This window comes from Schistocerca gregaria, chromosome 7 (genome assembly GCF_023897955.1).
Source record: "Schistocerca gregaria isolate iqSchGreg1 chromosome 7, iqSchGreg1.2, whole genome shotgun sequence".
NCBI classification, from domain to species: Eukaryota; Metazoa; Arthropoda; class Insecta; order Orthoptera; family Acrididae; genus Schistocerca; species Schistocerca gregaria.
In genome coordinates this window covers 421,399,385-421,418,056 of record NC_064926.1, presented here as the reverse complement: position 1 = coordinate 421,418,056, position 18,672 = coordinate 421,399,385, and the positions used below count along the sequence as shown (strand labels likewise).

Genomic DNA, 18,672 nt, shown 5'->3' with positions numbered 1-18,672 from the left:
GTAGACTGGGAACTGTCTGCTAGGCATGCCCGATGCACAACTGACTGGGCACGGCCCATGCTGCCTGAGTTGTTGTTGTTCCGCCGGCAGAGGTCACGGCCGAATTCTTGCGTGCCCTCTGGTGGACGGGGCTTTACTTGCGGCAACTACTGTCTGTGATGTGCCATGCCGATGTGCACCTCCCACGATTTTTCTGGTGTCTACTGTAGTTTGACATTCCCTGTCAATAGCACCCGTTACTTTGTGACATTAAAGGGCTAATTGTGTTGCACAAGGGTCATACTTACTGAACTCATGTTGTCTGTTAGTATTTTTTTAATGATACAATTTACAAAAATTTATATTACAAATATAAAAACAAAAATTTCACATAAAAATAATCAGTTTTTGAAAATGTAATATAACTGTATACACAAAAAACCTGCTCACTGGCAACAGGAGGAAAACAAACAAAAGTTATCAAAATATGCAAGCTTTCAGTGCCAGTGGCTATATCTGGCAGAAGAGTTGAAGGGAAAGGAAGTGATGGAGGAAAAATTTCCCAGTACCCAGGGTCAGGTGAGACTTACCAAATGGAATAAGAAGGGAAGACTGATTGTTGGGAAAAGTTGTCCAGAATCCCAGGTCAGTGGAGACATACCAATGGGATAAGAAAGAAAGGTTATAATTCCAATTCTAAGGAAGATAGGTGCTGACAGATGTGAATATTACCAAACTATCAGTTTAGTGAGTTATGGTTGCAAAATACTGACACAAATTGTTTGCAGAAGAATGGATAAACTGGTAGAAGCTAACCTCAGAGAGGATAACTTTGGGTGCTGAGGAGGTGTAAGAACACACAAGGCATTATGGTCCCTCTGACTTATCTCAGAGGATAGTTTAGTGAAAATCAAATCTACTTGTGCCTCATTCATAGATTTAGAGAGATATTTTGACAATGTTGAGTGGAAAACACTCTTTGATATTATGAAGGTAGCAGGGATAAAATACAAGGAGCAAGATGTTATTTACAATTTGTACAGAAACAAGACTGAAGGGATAAGAGTTGTGAAGAGAAGCAGTAGTCAAAATGGGAGTGTGAGGCCAGTGTTGTTACCTACCAATGACAATATTCTACCTGCACTTTGATTAAGCAGTAAGGGAAACAAGGAGAAAATTGGAGAGGGAATTGAGGTTCAGTGAGAAGAAATAAAAACTTAGAGGTTGGCCAGTGGCATTGTAATTCTGTCAGAGATGGCAAAAACTTGGAAGAGCAGTTGGATGGAATGGAAAGTGTCTTGAAAATGGGTTATAAGATGAACACCAGTGGTAATGGAAAGTAGTTGATTTAGATAAGATGATGCTGCAGGAACTAGATTATGGACTGAAATGCTAAGAGTAGTACAGCAAAATAAATGATGATGGCCAAAGTAGAGAGGACACAAAATGCAGCCTGGTATTAGCAAGAAAAGTGCTGTGGAAAATAGGAATTTGTTAAGGTCTAATACAAATTTAAGTGTTGGGAAGTATTTTATGAAGGTGTATGCATGGAGTTAACCTTGTGTGGATGGTAAACAACTCAGAGAACAAGAGAATGGAAGTCATTGAATTGTGATGCTACAGAAGAATGCTGAATATTAGATGGATAGATCAAATAACAAATAAAGAATTGCTGGATCAAGTCAGGGAAAAGATAAATTATGGCACAACGTAGCTAAAGGAAGTGGCAACTTGTTAGTATTTTTCTTGAGGTATTGAGGGATCATCAGTTTCGTTATGGAAGGAAGTGTGGGGCATAAAGACTGTACAGTAAAAGTAAACACCAAATACGCTAAGCAAGCTCAAGTAGATATAGGTCTCAGTAGTTATGCAGATGTGAAGAGGTGTGCACAAGATAGACTAGTGTGGAAGACTACATCAAATCAGTCTTTAGACATAACACCACAACAGCATAAACTGTTGTGCAAGTGACAACACTACAGCTTTAAGTACTCTAAATACTTTAACTAGTTTGTTCTCTTTGTTCTGCACCTTTAATATCAGAAATCAGATATGACTAGTATAGGCTTTACACAGGACTGTATTATTGCAAATGCACTGTGGCCAAGGAACAGTATGTTTCTTTCTTCACTTGTTTTAAGCAGCTCCTCAAATGTGTCATGAGTTGGGTCCTTATTTACATTGTAGATTTCATTCCTAAACTGAAGAATTCCAAGCAGTTAGTTATTTATCATCACCACTAGCTCTTCTGTAAAGCTGTTCTCAGATGAGGCATTGAATTTTTTGGTGCAAAATACTCACTACTGGTATCCAAGTTATTCTTACATTTATATTCAAATCAATTTTTGTCACCTGTTTCTCTCTTCTAACATCAATTTTCTGAAAAGTTGTACGATCACTGTTTCACAATTTATACATCTCTTAATGCACATAACTTTCAGTAAGGGTAACACAGTGAATCGTATTTTTATATCTTGTGTTTCAGTTTTCTCTTCAGTTATTATGTTTGCAGATTTTACTGATCAAATGGCCCCAGGCAGTTCAGGGATGACATATTTAATATAGTGTTCTGCTTCAACTGTTGTAATTGTATGTGAATGATGATACGCATGCTCGTTTGTGCTCAGGCAACATAATGAGGCTGGAAGTGCTTTAATGTAAAACACTGAATGTTGAAGATATTTTGGGGATTCTAGGCTAAATCACTCTCCCTAACTGAACAGTTACATCTCTTGTGTTATATTCCAAATCTACTCAATAGCTTTAGAAATATACAATTTGTAGGGTGTTTAATCTTGTTGTTGTTGTTGTCTTCAGTCCTGAGACTGGTTTGATGCAGCTCTCCATGCTACTCTATCCTGTGCAAGCTGCTTCATCTCCCAGTACCTACTGCAACCTACATCCTTCTGAATCTGCTTAGTGTACTCATCTCTTGGTCTCCCTCTACGATTTTTACCCTCCACGCTGACCTCCAATGCTAAATTTGTGATCCCTTGATGCCTCAAAACATGTCCTACCAACCGATCCCTTCTTCTAGTCAAGTTGTGCCACAAACTTCTCTTCTCCCCAATCCTATTCAATACCTCCTCATTAGTTACGTGATCTATCCACCTTATCTTCAGTATTCTTCTGTAGCACCACATTTCGAAAGCTTCTATTCTCTTCTTGTCCAAATTAGTTATCGTCCATGTTTCACTTCTATACATGGCTACACTCCAAACAAATACTTTCAGAAACGACTTCCTGATACATAAATCTATATTCGATGTTAACAAATTTCTCTTCTTCAGAAACGCTTTCCTTGCCATTGCCAGTCTACATTTTATATCCTCTCTACTTCGACCATCATCAGTTATTTTACTTCCTAAATAGCAAAACTCCTTTACTACTTTAAGTGTCTCATTTCCTAATCTAATTCCCTCAGCATCACCCGATTTAATTTGACTACATTCCATTATCCTCGTTTTGCTTTTGTTAATGTTCATCTTATATCCTCCTTTCAAGACACTGTCCATTCCGTTCAACTGCTCTTCCAAGTCCTTTGCCGTCTCTGACAGAATTACAATGTCATCGGCGAACCTCAAAGTTTTTACTTCGTGTCCATGAATTTTAATACCTACTCCAAATTTTTCTTTTGTTTCCTTTACTGCTTGCTCAATATACAGATTGAATAACATCGGGGAGAGGCTACAACCCTGTCTCACTCCTTTTCCAACCACTGCTTCCCTTTCATGCCCCTCGACTCTTATTACTGCCAATCTTAAGTCTACTGAATTATCTCTTCTTACAGACTGAGCCTTCATTGATTTGCTGAAGAGAGAATTATCTGGTACCTACTTACCTTTGTTGTATAAACAGCACCCCTGTCCATTTTCCTTGCTGTACTGTATAGTCTAATAAAATTCTCTTATTACATGTGTAAAAGGAGACAGATTTTCTTATGCCCATTTTACATTCCATTGCTTATTTCTCTATTTGCAATGGTCAAAAACTCATTTTTCACTAAGTACATCAAACTTTTATCACAGTTTATGCCCATTTTCCTCTTTGAACACAACTTGACATTAGCAACTAGTCTCTAGAACATTTTTAAAAATTTTAATATTTTGTATCAGGATCATGAGGTCATGTAAAGTGTAATGTCATTTCTTCAGAACAGTGATTGTCAAACAGTACATTAGTATGTCATGTGCCCCAATAGACTTCCTATAGTAAGGGCATGATATGTTGATCGCCAGTCCTCAGGTACTGCGTATAAAGAGTCAGCACAATTCAGGACACTTTGTGTTGGTTTTTCTCTGCTTCAGATAGCTGACATCCTCAGCTACCACAAAGTTGTGACACTGTAACTGCAAGACGAAGTGTTGTTGTCTGTCTAAGCAGATGAGTAACTCTTAATTACAGTAGTTTTACTTACATTTAAAACACATTATGCAATGTGATACATTATAAATTTTTATTAAATGTTTTGAATGCCTTTTTTCTTCTAATCATTATGTATTACTATGACATCTTTCATTAATTTAATGTTCTTTACTATAAACAAGTACTGTATTTGAAGATGACCATTTTTGTAATGTGCATTTATGAATTGATGTTACTTCCATGTCTCACACCCTTCATCTGCTGTGTTATGTACCCATCTGCCTTAGAGGTAAGTGGCCAGCTTTATTTTACCCACAGCCAAGTTCACCAACATCAATTAAAATTAAGCACTTCTTAAAATATTACCATCTTTGTTACCATTTTTGTTTGTTATCAGGCAAGGAAATTACACTCTTAAAAAGCTCTTTAACATTTGTTGATGTGACTGGATTCAGCTGTTAGTTGCATACTCTTACAAAATACAGCTGACAACCCCTAGCCACATGAACGTGTGATTCAGACCACATGTGCCCAACAAACTGCAGTTTGATGCCCACTGCTTTAGATCGCTGTGCATACCCATAAACAATTTTGCTGATTTAAAGCTCTTGGGGACTAAAAATGTCATCGCTCTGTATATTTTGATAAAAATATAACAGAAATGAAAACCTTTCTCAATAATGATTTTTTTATAGTACAAGGTGCTTCATAAATTTGAGATTTGTTATGTTAATGTACTTTATTAAACTAGTCAATATTGGTACATAAATTACAGTGACATTCTAATATAACATGAAATGTATCACAATGTTACAGTAAGGCTGCAATTTGTTAGTGGTGAAGAAAATAGATAAGTTCTTGTGAACTTGTATTCTATGGGTGAAAGTACTGGGTTATCTATTACTAACTGTACAAATATTTTGGATGAATTTCACCTACTGAAGCACTTGCCACGTATCCAGTTCACAGCAATAATTAGTCAACAAATATAAATGGAACAATGAAAGCTCCATATCCACTACTCAAACTCTACTTCACTCATATAAAAATATAAAAAAGGCTATGTTTTATTCATGAAAAATCATAATTTGTTCCTCTGCACTGCGGAACAGCCCTCCACGATGAACAAAGATAATTTATTAATCAAAATATATGCACCTGTGATCTCTTCCATAAAATTAAGCTATCTTACCTCTAAAGGTTTGGTAAAACAATTAGGAAAAAAGTCAATTATGAATTTAACTTAAAAAGCTTATGACAATAGTAATAAAAACATAACACCAAATACAGCATTGTGTCATTTACTTATCTTGCAGATAGCTCTAGATAAATTTGCAAAATTGAAGCCGAAGCAAATGACACAACATAGCTTATCTTCCTGTTGCTTGCCTGTCCTACTTCTGGTTATTCAGACTGGTGACATTAGCGTTCAGTTAGAATTAAATGATAAAAGTACCAATATTACTTCATCATCAGAGGTCAATATTTACATTTTGATTTCTTTTCACAGAAATATCTGAGCATTAAAATCATGTTACAATCAGTGTTCTGTTGTTTTTACATCAGAACAGGAGTATCATTTTTTACAATTGATACTGTTTCTCTCTTAACAGTTTCCACTGTTTTATGGAAATTATTTTTTCAAGAATTTCTGTTGAACTATGAAATATGTTGTTACTTAAATGTAAGTGCAAAACTAAGAAATTAATCTCATCATTGTTAGAAGTGAAAACACATAATTATGGTATTAAATAAACAAAACATTGACATTCAATGTGTTAAAACATAATTATGGGTTATGTGAATGGGTGTTATTGGTACCGGGATATCTACCAGACAAGTAATTGCAGCTCAAGGAAAATCACATAATTACAACAAGAATCATTACATAGGCCTATAAAATTTGTAAAATAGAAATTATAGTTTAATTATCACACAGGAACTGTTGCCTGAGATGAAGCAAAACTCGTGTCTTTACCCTGACAGTTTTGCCTGTGAATTTTAGTGAAATGTTTGTTAAAAGATGACAAAATTAAAGATAATGCACAACAAACACAGAACAGTGGTGTAGTTGGCATCTATTAAAGAAAATGAATGTGATTTACTTTAACTCTATGATGCAGGGGAGGGTCAATCATGAACCTTTTTGAGATACTAAAACTGTGTGTTAGACATGAGTTGAAAACATATCTGGCTTTTACAGCATATACTATGTTACTTGAACTGTTTAATAGTCCTTCATGATATAATGGAATGTTACTCTTCCACTTTTACTGTACCAAATTCCTTTACTAGAAACATTATTCCAGTGGCAGAATTCAAGGGCTTCTGTGGTTGGTGATGAAACACATGTGATAGATTTGAATATGTGCTAGCATTTTTGGTAACAGTGTCTTTAAACCCTTCTTCCCTCAGGCAAGAAAGCATTAGCATGAAACAACAGAGATGAGTTTGCAAGATATGGTCCAGGTCAAATCGTTAATGTGTCTCAGTAGTTAATCACAGTACACACTTTGCAACTTGGAGCAAGATTTTGTGTTATGCCCTGAGAAGGAAGCTGCCAAACTGATGTTAGGAAATACATTGATAGACACAACAGCATCAACTTCATATGCACAGCCACAGTTTTAAGGATGTCTCAACAAATGTATCTCTTCTTTTAGCATAACAATATAGGAGTTTTCACAATATGTACTTTAAATAGAGTAAATAAAGAAAGGAAATCACTTTCAGGAAATCCAAGTACTTGAACGGAGGGGCTGATTTAATATTCATTATTTTTATAAGATTTAATAAGAAAATTTGCCTCACTAAATATTGATTATATTGTAACTGATTTGGTGTGAACAATCAAGTAAATAAAAATACAAGTAGGGCCTTTGTCTCAGTTGAGGAAATACTCTGTCTTGAAAGCTGGTTCCTTCACATTTGTAAAACTGGAATAAAACAATAGTTTATCCGTAAATACATGTGACAGTATGCAATCAAGTACACTACATGCAATGGATTTGTAGAATTCTTCATTATTTATGCTCAGTTTATATTTTGAGGGAACACAGTTTGACACAAGCTGTGCCTCCGCCAGGCACTTAAGTGTGATTTGCAGAGTATCCATGTAGATGTAGAACATGTTTCAATTTTTTGCAGTTCTGGGTTAATATCTCAAGTAGGAGCTGTATGAGGACCTGATGTGTAATAATATGTTGAGGGTAAAGGATTCCATATTTTGATAAAATTAATATAACATTTTACACCAGAACCATGTCTCTAACAACTGTTTCATTAATTGTCTTTAAATAAGAAACTTGAAAATAATTACTGTAATTACAGAAATATCGTTTTTTTTTTCCCTCAGGATTCATCCACTTGGATACATAAAGCCTTCAAATAAAAATTTATTCATTCTGGTTGTGGAAGTTGGAATACTGCAAACATTAACAGAGCAAAACAACCAAACACCTATGACAAACTAGCTGAGATTGAGTAGGAGCATGAAATTGGCTCATGTTTACGTTGTTAGTAAATGAAATCATGTGAGTATGTAAGATATGGATGTAAATCTGTGCACCTCTTTACTGTTCCAACTTACTTTTGAACAGCAATTTGAATAGCTGTTTTTCCAGCCATTGTTGTTCAAGGATATGGTGCTTACCAAAGTTATGCAACATTTAGTGTTCTGCAAGGATTATGAGATGCACACAAGTAGCAGACAGAGTTTTTGTTATTCAGAGTTATGATTACCAAGAGATGTTCTTCTCAGTTCAAATAAGACATATTGGCATGCATTGATTTGTTCTCCCCACAAGTACAAATGAGTTGTTTTGAAATGAGACTCAATATACATTATTTTTTTGTTACAGCTGATATCAAGCAGCATTGAAAAAACCTTGTAAGCCTACATAACAAACATTGCTTTTTCATAGGAAATTGTAATTTGATATACTTTTAACTGTTAATGACAGAAATTCTGTTTCATATACATATAATACAACACCAACAGCTGACTTCCAAAACATAGGTTAAAGTGAATTACTATGAGGTTGGTCATGATGTGATTATAATAGAGACAATAAGTGGGGGTTTGCATGGAATTTCTAACACCCAGTTATACCAAATCACACTTGTAACGGAAATGACTCTGGGTGTTCATTTATTACTCTCGGAGTTTGTGCCACTCTGCAATCTGCCTGCGTGGTGAGTTGCAGACTTCATTCCAGTGGTGGAGTGCTGAACCAGTGCTTTTTGCTGCTCCAAGTTCCAGGCGACCTATTACCTGTAGTGGGGAATATTAGTGTTACATCAGAAAATAAAAAAAAGAAGTTAATGCACATTGATCCACCAAGTACACTTCCTATTTATGTATATAACTAAATATTCCAAATACTCTCAGAAAAGATATCAAGCCTTAATATTGTCATTTTAAGGAGTTTTTAAGGAACACAATAAAAAACAATGTGTATTAAAAGGAATGCAACAGAGATACTGAAATAACAGGTATTTATTTACTATAAATATTGTACTTTCATGAGAAGCTAATATGAAGACCAGCTATTCTGTATTAATCAGGTACACATTTTACCACTGGTTTCCATATCAGACATGCTTAAGTATCACTGCAGCCCGTAATTCAGCTGTATTAACTACAAAGATACAGTACAGTTTGATAAAAAAAGAGATTTATTTTTAACCCTTAACTGCTCTAGTGGGGTCCCGCAGAACCCCAGGCGATAGAATACAATACATAGTACATGAATGGAACAACAGATGGCACCTGTGTTCTTGGTAATCCTCAGTGAAGTGCTGCCTTTTAACGCGTAGTGTTGAATGCGGTGTTTCCAGTATTATTGTGTGAGATAAAGTAAAAGAGGTCTCAGAATACCCCACCGCAGTATTAATGTAAGTTGTTTTTGACTATCTCAATTAGTGTTTTACGTGACTTAAATCTTAGAGTACTTCGAAAACAGCACACTTTCCATGATAACGTTAATTGTTAAGGTTATGTGAGTATGAATGCATTATTTTTCAGAATGGCATCATCGAAGTCATTAACAGATGATGAGTTGGAAAGAACAGTAAATGATCCTGCATTTTTGCAATCTGATGAGGAAACCACAGCAGATGAGGAAGAATTTATACTAAGTGATCATGATTCCACCTCTGAAGCTACATCAGAAAATAGTTGTGAAGAATCAGATGAAGAGACGTGTATTAGACCTTCCGCTGACAAATATTTTTTTGGAAAAAAGCAGTGCTACAAGTGGTCAAAAGAAGCTCCTCCTACAACTCGTACCCGTGCTCACAATATAGTCAGTCATCTTCCAGGTGGTAAACGTTAAGCAAAAACAATTGATTCAACTGACATATTATCTGCTTGGGAACTGTTCATTAGTGAATATTTATTGCAACTAATACTCACCTATACAAATGTCAAGATATAACATGACATGTCAAACAAATACAGAGCTCCCAAGTGAGCGTTCATAAAGCCGCTATATATAATAGAACTGAGAGCATTTCTGGGTCTGCTTTATTTATCTGGAGTAACGAAATCCAATCACGAAAATGTTGTTGGGCTTTTTGCTAATGATGGAACTGGTCGTGATGTGTTTTGAGCCACTATGAGCGTTCAGAGATTTTTATTCATTTTGTCTTGTTTGCGATTCGATTATGCTGCTACAAGAGATGCTAGGAAGGCTGATGACAGATCTGCAGCTATTAGAGGTGTGTGGGAACTCTTTATAAACAAATGTCAAAAGTATTATACTCCAGGAGCGTATGTGACAATCGATGAAATGTTAGTATCCTTTCGTGGTAGGTGCAAATTTCGCATGTATATGCCCAAGAAGCCAGCCAAATACGGCCTCAAAGTTATGTGCCTTTGTGACTCATGAACATTCTATTTATGCAGTGCATTTGTTTGCACAGTAAAAGGGACAAATAAAAGTACATTATCAATCCCAACACAGGATGTTTTGAAATTAATAACATCAATTGAGGGAATCAATAGACATGTGACAGTAGACAATTGGTTCATGTCACTTGAACTCTGTGATCAACTAAAACCCAAAAAGTTGACTGTCTTAGGCACTCTAAAGCAAAATAAACCACAGATCCCAGAATAATTCAAACAAAACAGAAAGCGCCCAGTAGAAACTGCATTATTTGGGCATAATGAAGGAAAGACAATTTGTTCTTATGTTCCTCGGAAAGGTCGAGCTGTTGTGTTGCTTTCCATCACAATCAGAAAATTAGTACTCAACAGAAAAAACCTGAAATGATCATTGATTACAATGCCACAAAAGGAGGAGTGTTCGCACTGGACCAAATGTGCGCCAACTATTCGTTATCACGGCAAACATGCAGATGGCCAATGTCTGTATTTTATGCCATTCTAAACATAGTGGGAGTCAATGCTGCTGTCTTGCTTCAGTGCACCAAGCAACTCGATGAAACAAATGATTTAAAAAGAAGAGAATTGCTACAAAAGCTTGGAAAGGATTTAGTAAAGCCCCACATACAACATCGAGATGTCCGACCCCTTTCTCGTGAACTGAGAGACATTGTTGTTAAACTTGTGGCACTCCTCTTACCTCAACATCTTCAGAGCCAGAACCCATGAGAAAAGCAAGATGCTGCATGTGTGCCAGAAATGTAGACAAGAAAACCAAAATAGTGTGAAAAATGCTCAAAACATGTTTGCCCCAACCACAGATTTTCAGTGTGCCAAAATTGTTTATAATCATATGTCAAATATGTAAAAAATTTTATAAAATTCAGTGATGAAAGTGCAATTCATAATAAAATTTCCTTAAACTACAGTATCGTTTTTCTTAATAGGGTACCCCGAGACTCCACTAGATTATTAGTGTATGAGCATTTCACTAGAGTAGTTAAGAGTTAATGCTTGTAGATTTTAGCAATCACCTGTTGTTGTTGTTGGTGGTGGTGGTGATGATGATGATGATGATGATGATGATGATGATGATGATGATGATGATGCTGTTGTGGTCTTCAGTCTGAAGACTAATTTGATGCAGCTCTTCATGCTACTTTATCATGTGCAAGGCTTTTCATCTCCAAAGAACTACTGCAACTTATATCAACATTACCTGATTGCTTTATTCATCCCTTACTCTCCCTCCATAAATTCCCTCCACCCCCCTCCACCACCACCACTCATCCTTCTATTACCAAATTGATGATTCCTTCATGCCTCTGGTGTGTCCAATCAGTCACTTCTTTTAGTGAAGTTGGGTCATAAATTACATTTTTCTTCCATTTGATTCAGTACCTCCTCATAAGTTATTCAATCTACTAATTGGATCTTCAGCATTCCTCTGTAGCACCACATTAAAAAAATTTCTAATTTCTTCTTGTCTGAACTGCTTATCATCCACGTTTCATTTCTGAGCAAGGCCACAGTCTTTCAGAGTATTAGATGTTAACACATACCTTGTTTTCAGAATACTTTTCTTGCTAATGCCAGGCCCCACTTTGTGTGTTCTCTGCTTCGACATTCATCACTTATTTTGCTGTCCAAATGGCAAAACTCATCTATTACTCTTAGTGTTTCATTTCGTAATCTAATTCCTTCAGCACCACCTAATCTGAGACAGCTACATTCTGTTGATGTTGTTCCACTTTTGTCAGTGTTCATCTTATAACTCATTTTCAAGACACTAACCATTCCATTCAACTGCTCTTCCAGGTTTTTTTGCTGTCTCTCACATAATTACAGTTTCTCTGGCAAACCTCGAAGTTTTCATTTCTTCTACTTGAACTTTAATTCCTTTCCTGCTTGGTCAATCTACACGTGGAATAATGTTAGTGATAGGCAACAACACTTTCTCACTCCCTTTTTGCTACAGCTTCTCTTTGTATGATCCATATTACTGCAGCCTTGTTTCTGAATAATTTATAGAAAACATTTTGCTCCCTGTATTTTATCCCTGCTACCTTCAAAATATTAAAGAGTGTGTTCTGGTCAACACTGTTAAAATCTTTCTCTAAATTAACATATAGGTTTTATTAGACTCTCTTCTAAGCTACAACTTTGGATGTTCCGTCATCTCCCCAGCACCCAAACTTATCCTCTCCAAGGTCAGCTTCTACCAGTCGTTCCATTCTTCTGTAAATAATTTGTCAGCATTTTGCAACCATGACTCATTAAACTGATAATTTGTCAATATTTACATCTATCAGCACCTTACTTTTTTAGAATTAGAATTATTGCATTTTCTTGGAGTATTTTGTGTATCTTTCATGCCAGGTGGAACAGTCATAGATGGCTCTCCCAAGAATCTCAGTAATTCTGAGGGAATGTCATCTACTTCATGGGCCCTGTTTTAATTTAAATCATTCAGTGTTCTGTCAAACTGTCTCACAGTATCATATCTTCCAACTTGTTATCTACTTCTTTCTCCCTTTCTATAATATTATCTTCAATTCTATTTTTCATTTATAGTCCTTCTATGTATTCTGTTCACCTTGAGTTTTCCCCAGCAATTATCTTTCCCCTACTTGTACATTGCTCTACATCCTTGCATTTCTCATACAGCCATTCCTGCTTTGCAATTTTGCACTTGCTACGAATCTCATATTTTAGATGTCTGTTGCTGTGGTGTCCAAACAAGACACAGCTAGGGCAAAAGCACCACAGGGACAATGGTGTGAGCTGGTGCCAGTGCCATAGAGACTCGCCACTTGTGCGAGTTCCGCCAGTGCCATGGGCGGCACTTATATCAATTTTGCCTTGGCCAATTGCTGGCAGAGTACAATCTACCAGTGACCAAAATTCTGACTCTCGTGTGGGATTGAAGCTAAACCACCATGGCCACAATGTGTGACCCACAGTGTCTCTGGCAAACCTGAAAGTTGCCATTTATGGATGGCTATAGAGGCAAAATGGCTCAGCATATCTGCAGGAGCCTTCCAACGAGTTGCCACCTCGATTATCATCATCATCATCATCATCATCATCATCATCATCATCAGATGTTAACAAATGAAAAAGATATATGACATAGAAACATTATACAATGAGGTGACAAAAGTTATTGGACAGCAATGTGCACATATACAGATGATGGTAGTACTGCAGACACAAGGTATAAAAGGACAATGCATTGGTGGAGCTCTCATTTGTATTCAGATGACCCATGTGAAAAGGCTTCTGACATGATTGTGGCCACACAACAGGAATTAACAGAGTTTGAATGCAGAGTGCTAGTCGGAGCTAGATACATGGGACATTCCATTTCAGAAATCATTAGGGAATTCAGTATTCTGAGATCCACAATGTCATGAGTGTGCTGAGAATACCAAAGTTCAGACATTACCTCTCACCATGGAAACACAGTTGCTGACAGCCTTCACTTAATGACTGAGAGCAGCAGCATTTGCTTAGGGTTATCACTACTAACAGACAAGCAACACTGAGTGAAATAACCACAGAAATCAATGTGGGATGTACGATGAATGTATCTATTAGGGAAGTACAGTGAAATTTGATGTAATTGAGCTGTGGCAGCAGAAGACCAGTGCAAATACATTGCTAACAGTACGACATCACCTGCGGCACCTCTCCTAGTCTCATAACTATATTGTTTGGACCTTAGATGACGGGAAAACCATGGACTACTCACATGAGTCCTGATTTCTGTCAGTAAAAGCTGATGGTAGGGTCTGCGTGTGATGCAGACCCCATGAATCTATGGACCCAAGTTGTCAACAAGGCACTGTGCAGGCTGGTGGTGGCTCCATAATAGTGTGAACTGTGTTTACGTGGAGTGGACTGGGTCCTCTGGTCCAACTGGCCCAGTCATTGACTGGAATTAGTAATGTTTGGTTACAAGGAAACCACTTGTAGCCATTTGTGGACTTCATGTTCCCAAACAGTAACAGAATTTTTATGGATGACAGTGTGCCATGTCACCATGCCACAATTGTTTGCAATTGGTCTGAAGAATATGATGTATAATTTGAGCAAATGATTTTGCCACCTGCTTTGTCAAATATGAATTCCATCAAACATTTATGGGACATAATCAAGAAGTCAGTTTATGTGCAAAATCCTTCACCAGCAACACTTTTGCAATTATAGATGGCTATAGGGGCAAAATGGCTCAGTATATCTGCAGGAGCCTTCCAACGAGTTGTTGAGTTCATGACAGGGTGCACATGCCAGTCGTCCTTGCTATGGGCAGTAGTGGCATAGGTATATGACACTCTTATTATTCAGTGGAATACTATGTGAAAAAAGCTTCACATGTGTTGGCCATTGCTTCAGCGTATCCATTTTCTAATTCTGATTAGTTCATTAATTATGGATTTAATGTCATTTTCAATAAAGTACTGGATCTATAAACAAGTGGTCACTATAACCAGTATTTGTAGGGACTGTTACTGTGAGAATAAGTCAGAGCTGGACATAAGTAACTCTTGATTTGAACGATCACTGCTGTCTAACATAAAACTCCCCACATACAATGGTTCTTCAAATATCCATCAAAACTCTTTTAATTTTCACACCGTGTACTTAAAGGATTTCTCAATCTGTGACTTAGCCCAGTTATAGCTCTGTGCTCATTTGATCCCAAATTAAATAATGCAGCATGGCATTCAAAGTGCTGTTTGGTTTAAATTTGATAACTCATACTTAACTTTGTCTTATGCATATAGAGCCTCATTCTTCTGTTTCACTAGAAATCCTGCAATAAGATAATGCCTCTAACCTTGAAGGGTAACTTCTCTATTTCTGTTACCCCATTTGATGTGAGCACAAAACGTACGAGGGTAATCCCTAAAGTAAGGTCTCTTATTTTTGCGTAAGTACATAGACCTGTTTATTTCTACAATGGTTTACATCAGTTTACAGCTTGAACATTTAGCTATTTTTCGACATAATCATCATTTCTGTGGATGCAATTTTTGTAGATACTGTGGCAGTTTTTGTATGCCCATATCATACTAGCTCACTGCCGTGCTGTTTCTGGACTCAATTGTCACGGGTGACGAAAACTGGGCATAGCACTTTACACCTGAGACCAAGTAACAATCATGCCAGTGGTGGCATCCTTCTTCACCAAAGCCATGGAAATTCAAACTAACACAGTCTGCTGGTAAAGTCATGACAACTGTGTTTTGGGATCGGAAAGAGGTATTGTTGGTCAACTTTATGCCCACTGGGACCACAATTAACGCTCACAGCTACTGTGAGACTCTGAAGAAACCCAAATGGGCAATTCAGAACTGAAGAAGAGGAATGTTGAACAAGGGTGTACACATTTTCCATGAAAACGCTCACCCACACTGCGCTCGACAAACCGTTGCTCTCCTACAACAGTTTCAGTGGAACATGATCACCCACCTGCCCTATAGTCCATGCCCAGTGACTATCACCTGTTCCCTATGTTAAAAGAACATTTGGCTGGAAAGTGATTCAGCTCCCAACATGAGGTGAAAGAAGAGCTTCATAACTTTCTGAACAGCATGGCGGCGAGCTGGTAAGACATGGGCATACAAAAACTGCCACAGCATCTACAGAAATGCAGTGACAGAAATGGTGATTATGCCAAAAAATAGCTAAATGTTCAAGCTGTAAACTGATGTAAACCATTGTAGAAATAAACAGGTCTATGTACTTATAAAAAATAGGAGACCTTACTTTTGGGGTTACACCTCGTATAAAAGTACCACTTGTTTTCATTACATTAGTTGTATTCAATGGACCTTACAGAAAGGGGTCTTCAAGCTATGGAAATAAGACATAATGTGCAATTATTAAAATGCAATACAATACAGTGACTGAAAATAATGAAATATTACTACAGGGTGACCCAAAAGTATGTTAACATTTGAAAATTCAATACTTGATGGAATAATGCAGGAGGAGGGATTAAAACTGATGCACTTGCTTGAAATGACATGTTGCTTTTATTGAAATCACATAAAGTTCACAAAATGACCAATAGATAGCGCTTCATATGATGCAAAAGCAGTAATTAGCATAACAACTGATTTTTAGCAAAGATGATGTTCTTTATATCAAACGCTTGACATGTCAGCCATCATTCATCAACAATACCTGTAGTGAGGGACAATGTTGTGATCAATACTGTACAGTGTATCTACAGGTATGATGAGAAAGTGTTGTCAGATGTTGTCTTTTGGCATCCCCTATGAGGGTAAAAAACTGCAGTAGACTTGCAACTTTAGCTAACCCCACAACCAATAATCAGATGATTGAGGTCTGGGGACTTTGGAGACCAAGCAAGACAGAAGTGGTGGTACAGGATCCTCACCAAACAATGTTCACATGTGTAGCAATATGGGATGGAGTGTCATCCTGCATAGAAGTCATACCTTCCAGCAAGTGTTTATCAGCCAGGCTAGGGATGATGCGATTCAGTAACATACTGGCGTGCCTCACAACCGTCACTCTGACACTTTGAAAAGCAAAGCCCCAAATTTCCTCAAACAAAAAGAGTCCAATCATGACTGATGTAATAAATCTACAACATACTGTGACTTTCTCATCATGCAGTGGGGTTTCCACAACAGTTCTAGGATCTTCAGTAGCCCACATTCTGCAGTTGTGGGTGTCAACAGATCCTTGGAGTGTGAATTGAGCTTTGTCGGTCCTCAAAACATTAGATAACTGGTCATCATCTTCCACCAATGTTTGAAGTGCCCACACTGCTAATGCTTTCCACATCAAAATATCAGTAGGTAACAGTTGATGATGGTGCTGAATTTTGTATGGATAACATTAGAGGGTATGCCTTAATACTCTCCAAACTGTAGTGAAGTGGGACTCCATGAGCACTGACTTCACCATGTGGAGATGAACCTGCTAAGTCTCCATTTCCTCCTGAACTGTTCGAGCAGCAGTAGCACTTGTGACTGGTCACCCACTACAGAGTCGATTATCTAAACAACTTGTGGCTTCAAACTTCATGACCAGTTTCTTCACAGTGGCACTTGCCAAAGAACCTTACCTGTTGAATACCTTTCTTATTATGATAGGCTCATAAAGTTGCAGTAGCAGATTCTCCATTCTGATAATAAAGCTTCACTAATAGTGCCTTTTCTTGTAAAGTCAATATGCTGCAATTGCTGGTGCATCTGACTCCCTAACTCACGACAGCTTATTTTATACACGATTCTTGTGCTACATCATATTTTACTGTCCACCACCATCTGTTGGCCGGTTTTTGCACTCGTTCTTGGTTTCAATTAACCCCAAGTCATTTCAGGCATGTGAATTGTCCAAAACTTTGTAATCCTACCCATTTGCAGATTAAAACTAAGCAAAATACTGTTGTTGAAGCCAATATCCTCATAGACCCAGCTACAGAAGAGATCTCTTTATCCTGTATACTAATGAGCACTACCAATTTATTCATTTATTTTAAACAACTTCAGATCCCAATCAAGGTTATGTTGGCAGTAACAATAAACAAGGCTCAAGGCCAGTATGAGCAGGGAAGAGATGGACAGAGAGGGGGCAAGAGGAAATGGTCAGAGAGCAGGGGAAGGATATGATGGACAGAGAAAAGGTGCAAGAGGAGGTGAAGAGAGATGGGGTCTACATTGCCATCTACACACATACTCGTAAGCCACTGTACTGAGCATGGTAGAGGGTACACTGTACCACTATTAGTAATTTCCTTTCCTGTTCAAAGCAGAATGGACAGAGAGGGGGTGGAGGGAAGGAGATGGATAAAGAAAGGGGAGAGGAGGAGATGGACAAAGAAAGGGGAGAGTAGGGGATGGACAGAGTGAGGGGTGGAGAAGGAGATTAGGACATATATCCAGTTCTTGTACATATTTAGCTATTTCTGTACTTATTTAGCAATTGACTTACCTACAGTATCACCAAGGATGAACATAAAGAGCAATTGTAACAAAACCTTCAAAATTTTCTCTGTATAGCTGCAAAGTCAAAAAATATTATGACAACAAACACAGATGAAGTGCAGTAGTGAAATTCCTTCAACAATCAGTAATAACCCTGTATACTGATTTAATGTTTTTTTTATAGTGCTGATCCTGTTTAAAATGCAGTATTTAACATCATTTGGAATTTGTTCAAATATAGTTATCATTATTCTTCATCCACATCTTTCAGATTGATGTAGCTAAAAATGTTCAATAAAAACATTAAAGGAGTGAATCAGTAGTGCTCTGGTTACATTGCATACTTTGGAAATTAACCGCATAGGCAGCCTCTTATTAAAAACATTCTCAAGTGAATCATTCGTGTGCTGTGCAACTGACCAGGACAGGCCACACTCTTTGCTCCACAAGTTTTGATGATCTTTTACT

At 37.3% G+C, this 18,672-nt stretch overlaps 1 protein-coding gene across 2 annotated transcripts in view; it reads right to left on the bottom strand.

The window, feature by feature from the left end:
* Window positions 1-5,233: 5,233 nt before the first annotated feature.
* Window positions 5,234-18,672, bottom strand: part of LOC126281204 (synaptotagmin-11) — a 1,096,906-nt gene continuing 1,083,467 nt past the window's right edge. For both annotated transcript variants that reach the window (XM_049979941.1, XM_049979939.1), the window contains one exon: window positions 5,234-8,617. In XM_049979941.1, the coding sequence (XP_049835898.1) occupies window positions 8,498-8,617 (120 nt within the window). In that variant the 3' untranslated portion in view covers window positions 5,234-8,497. The remainder of the gene's footprint in view (window positions 8,618-18,672) is intronic.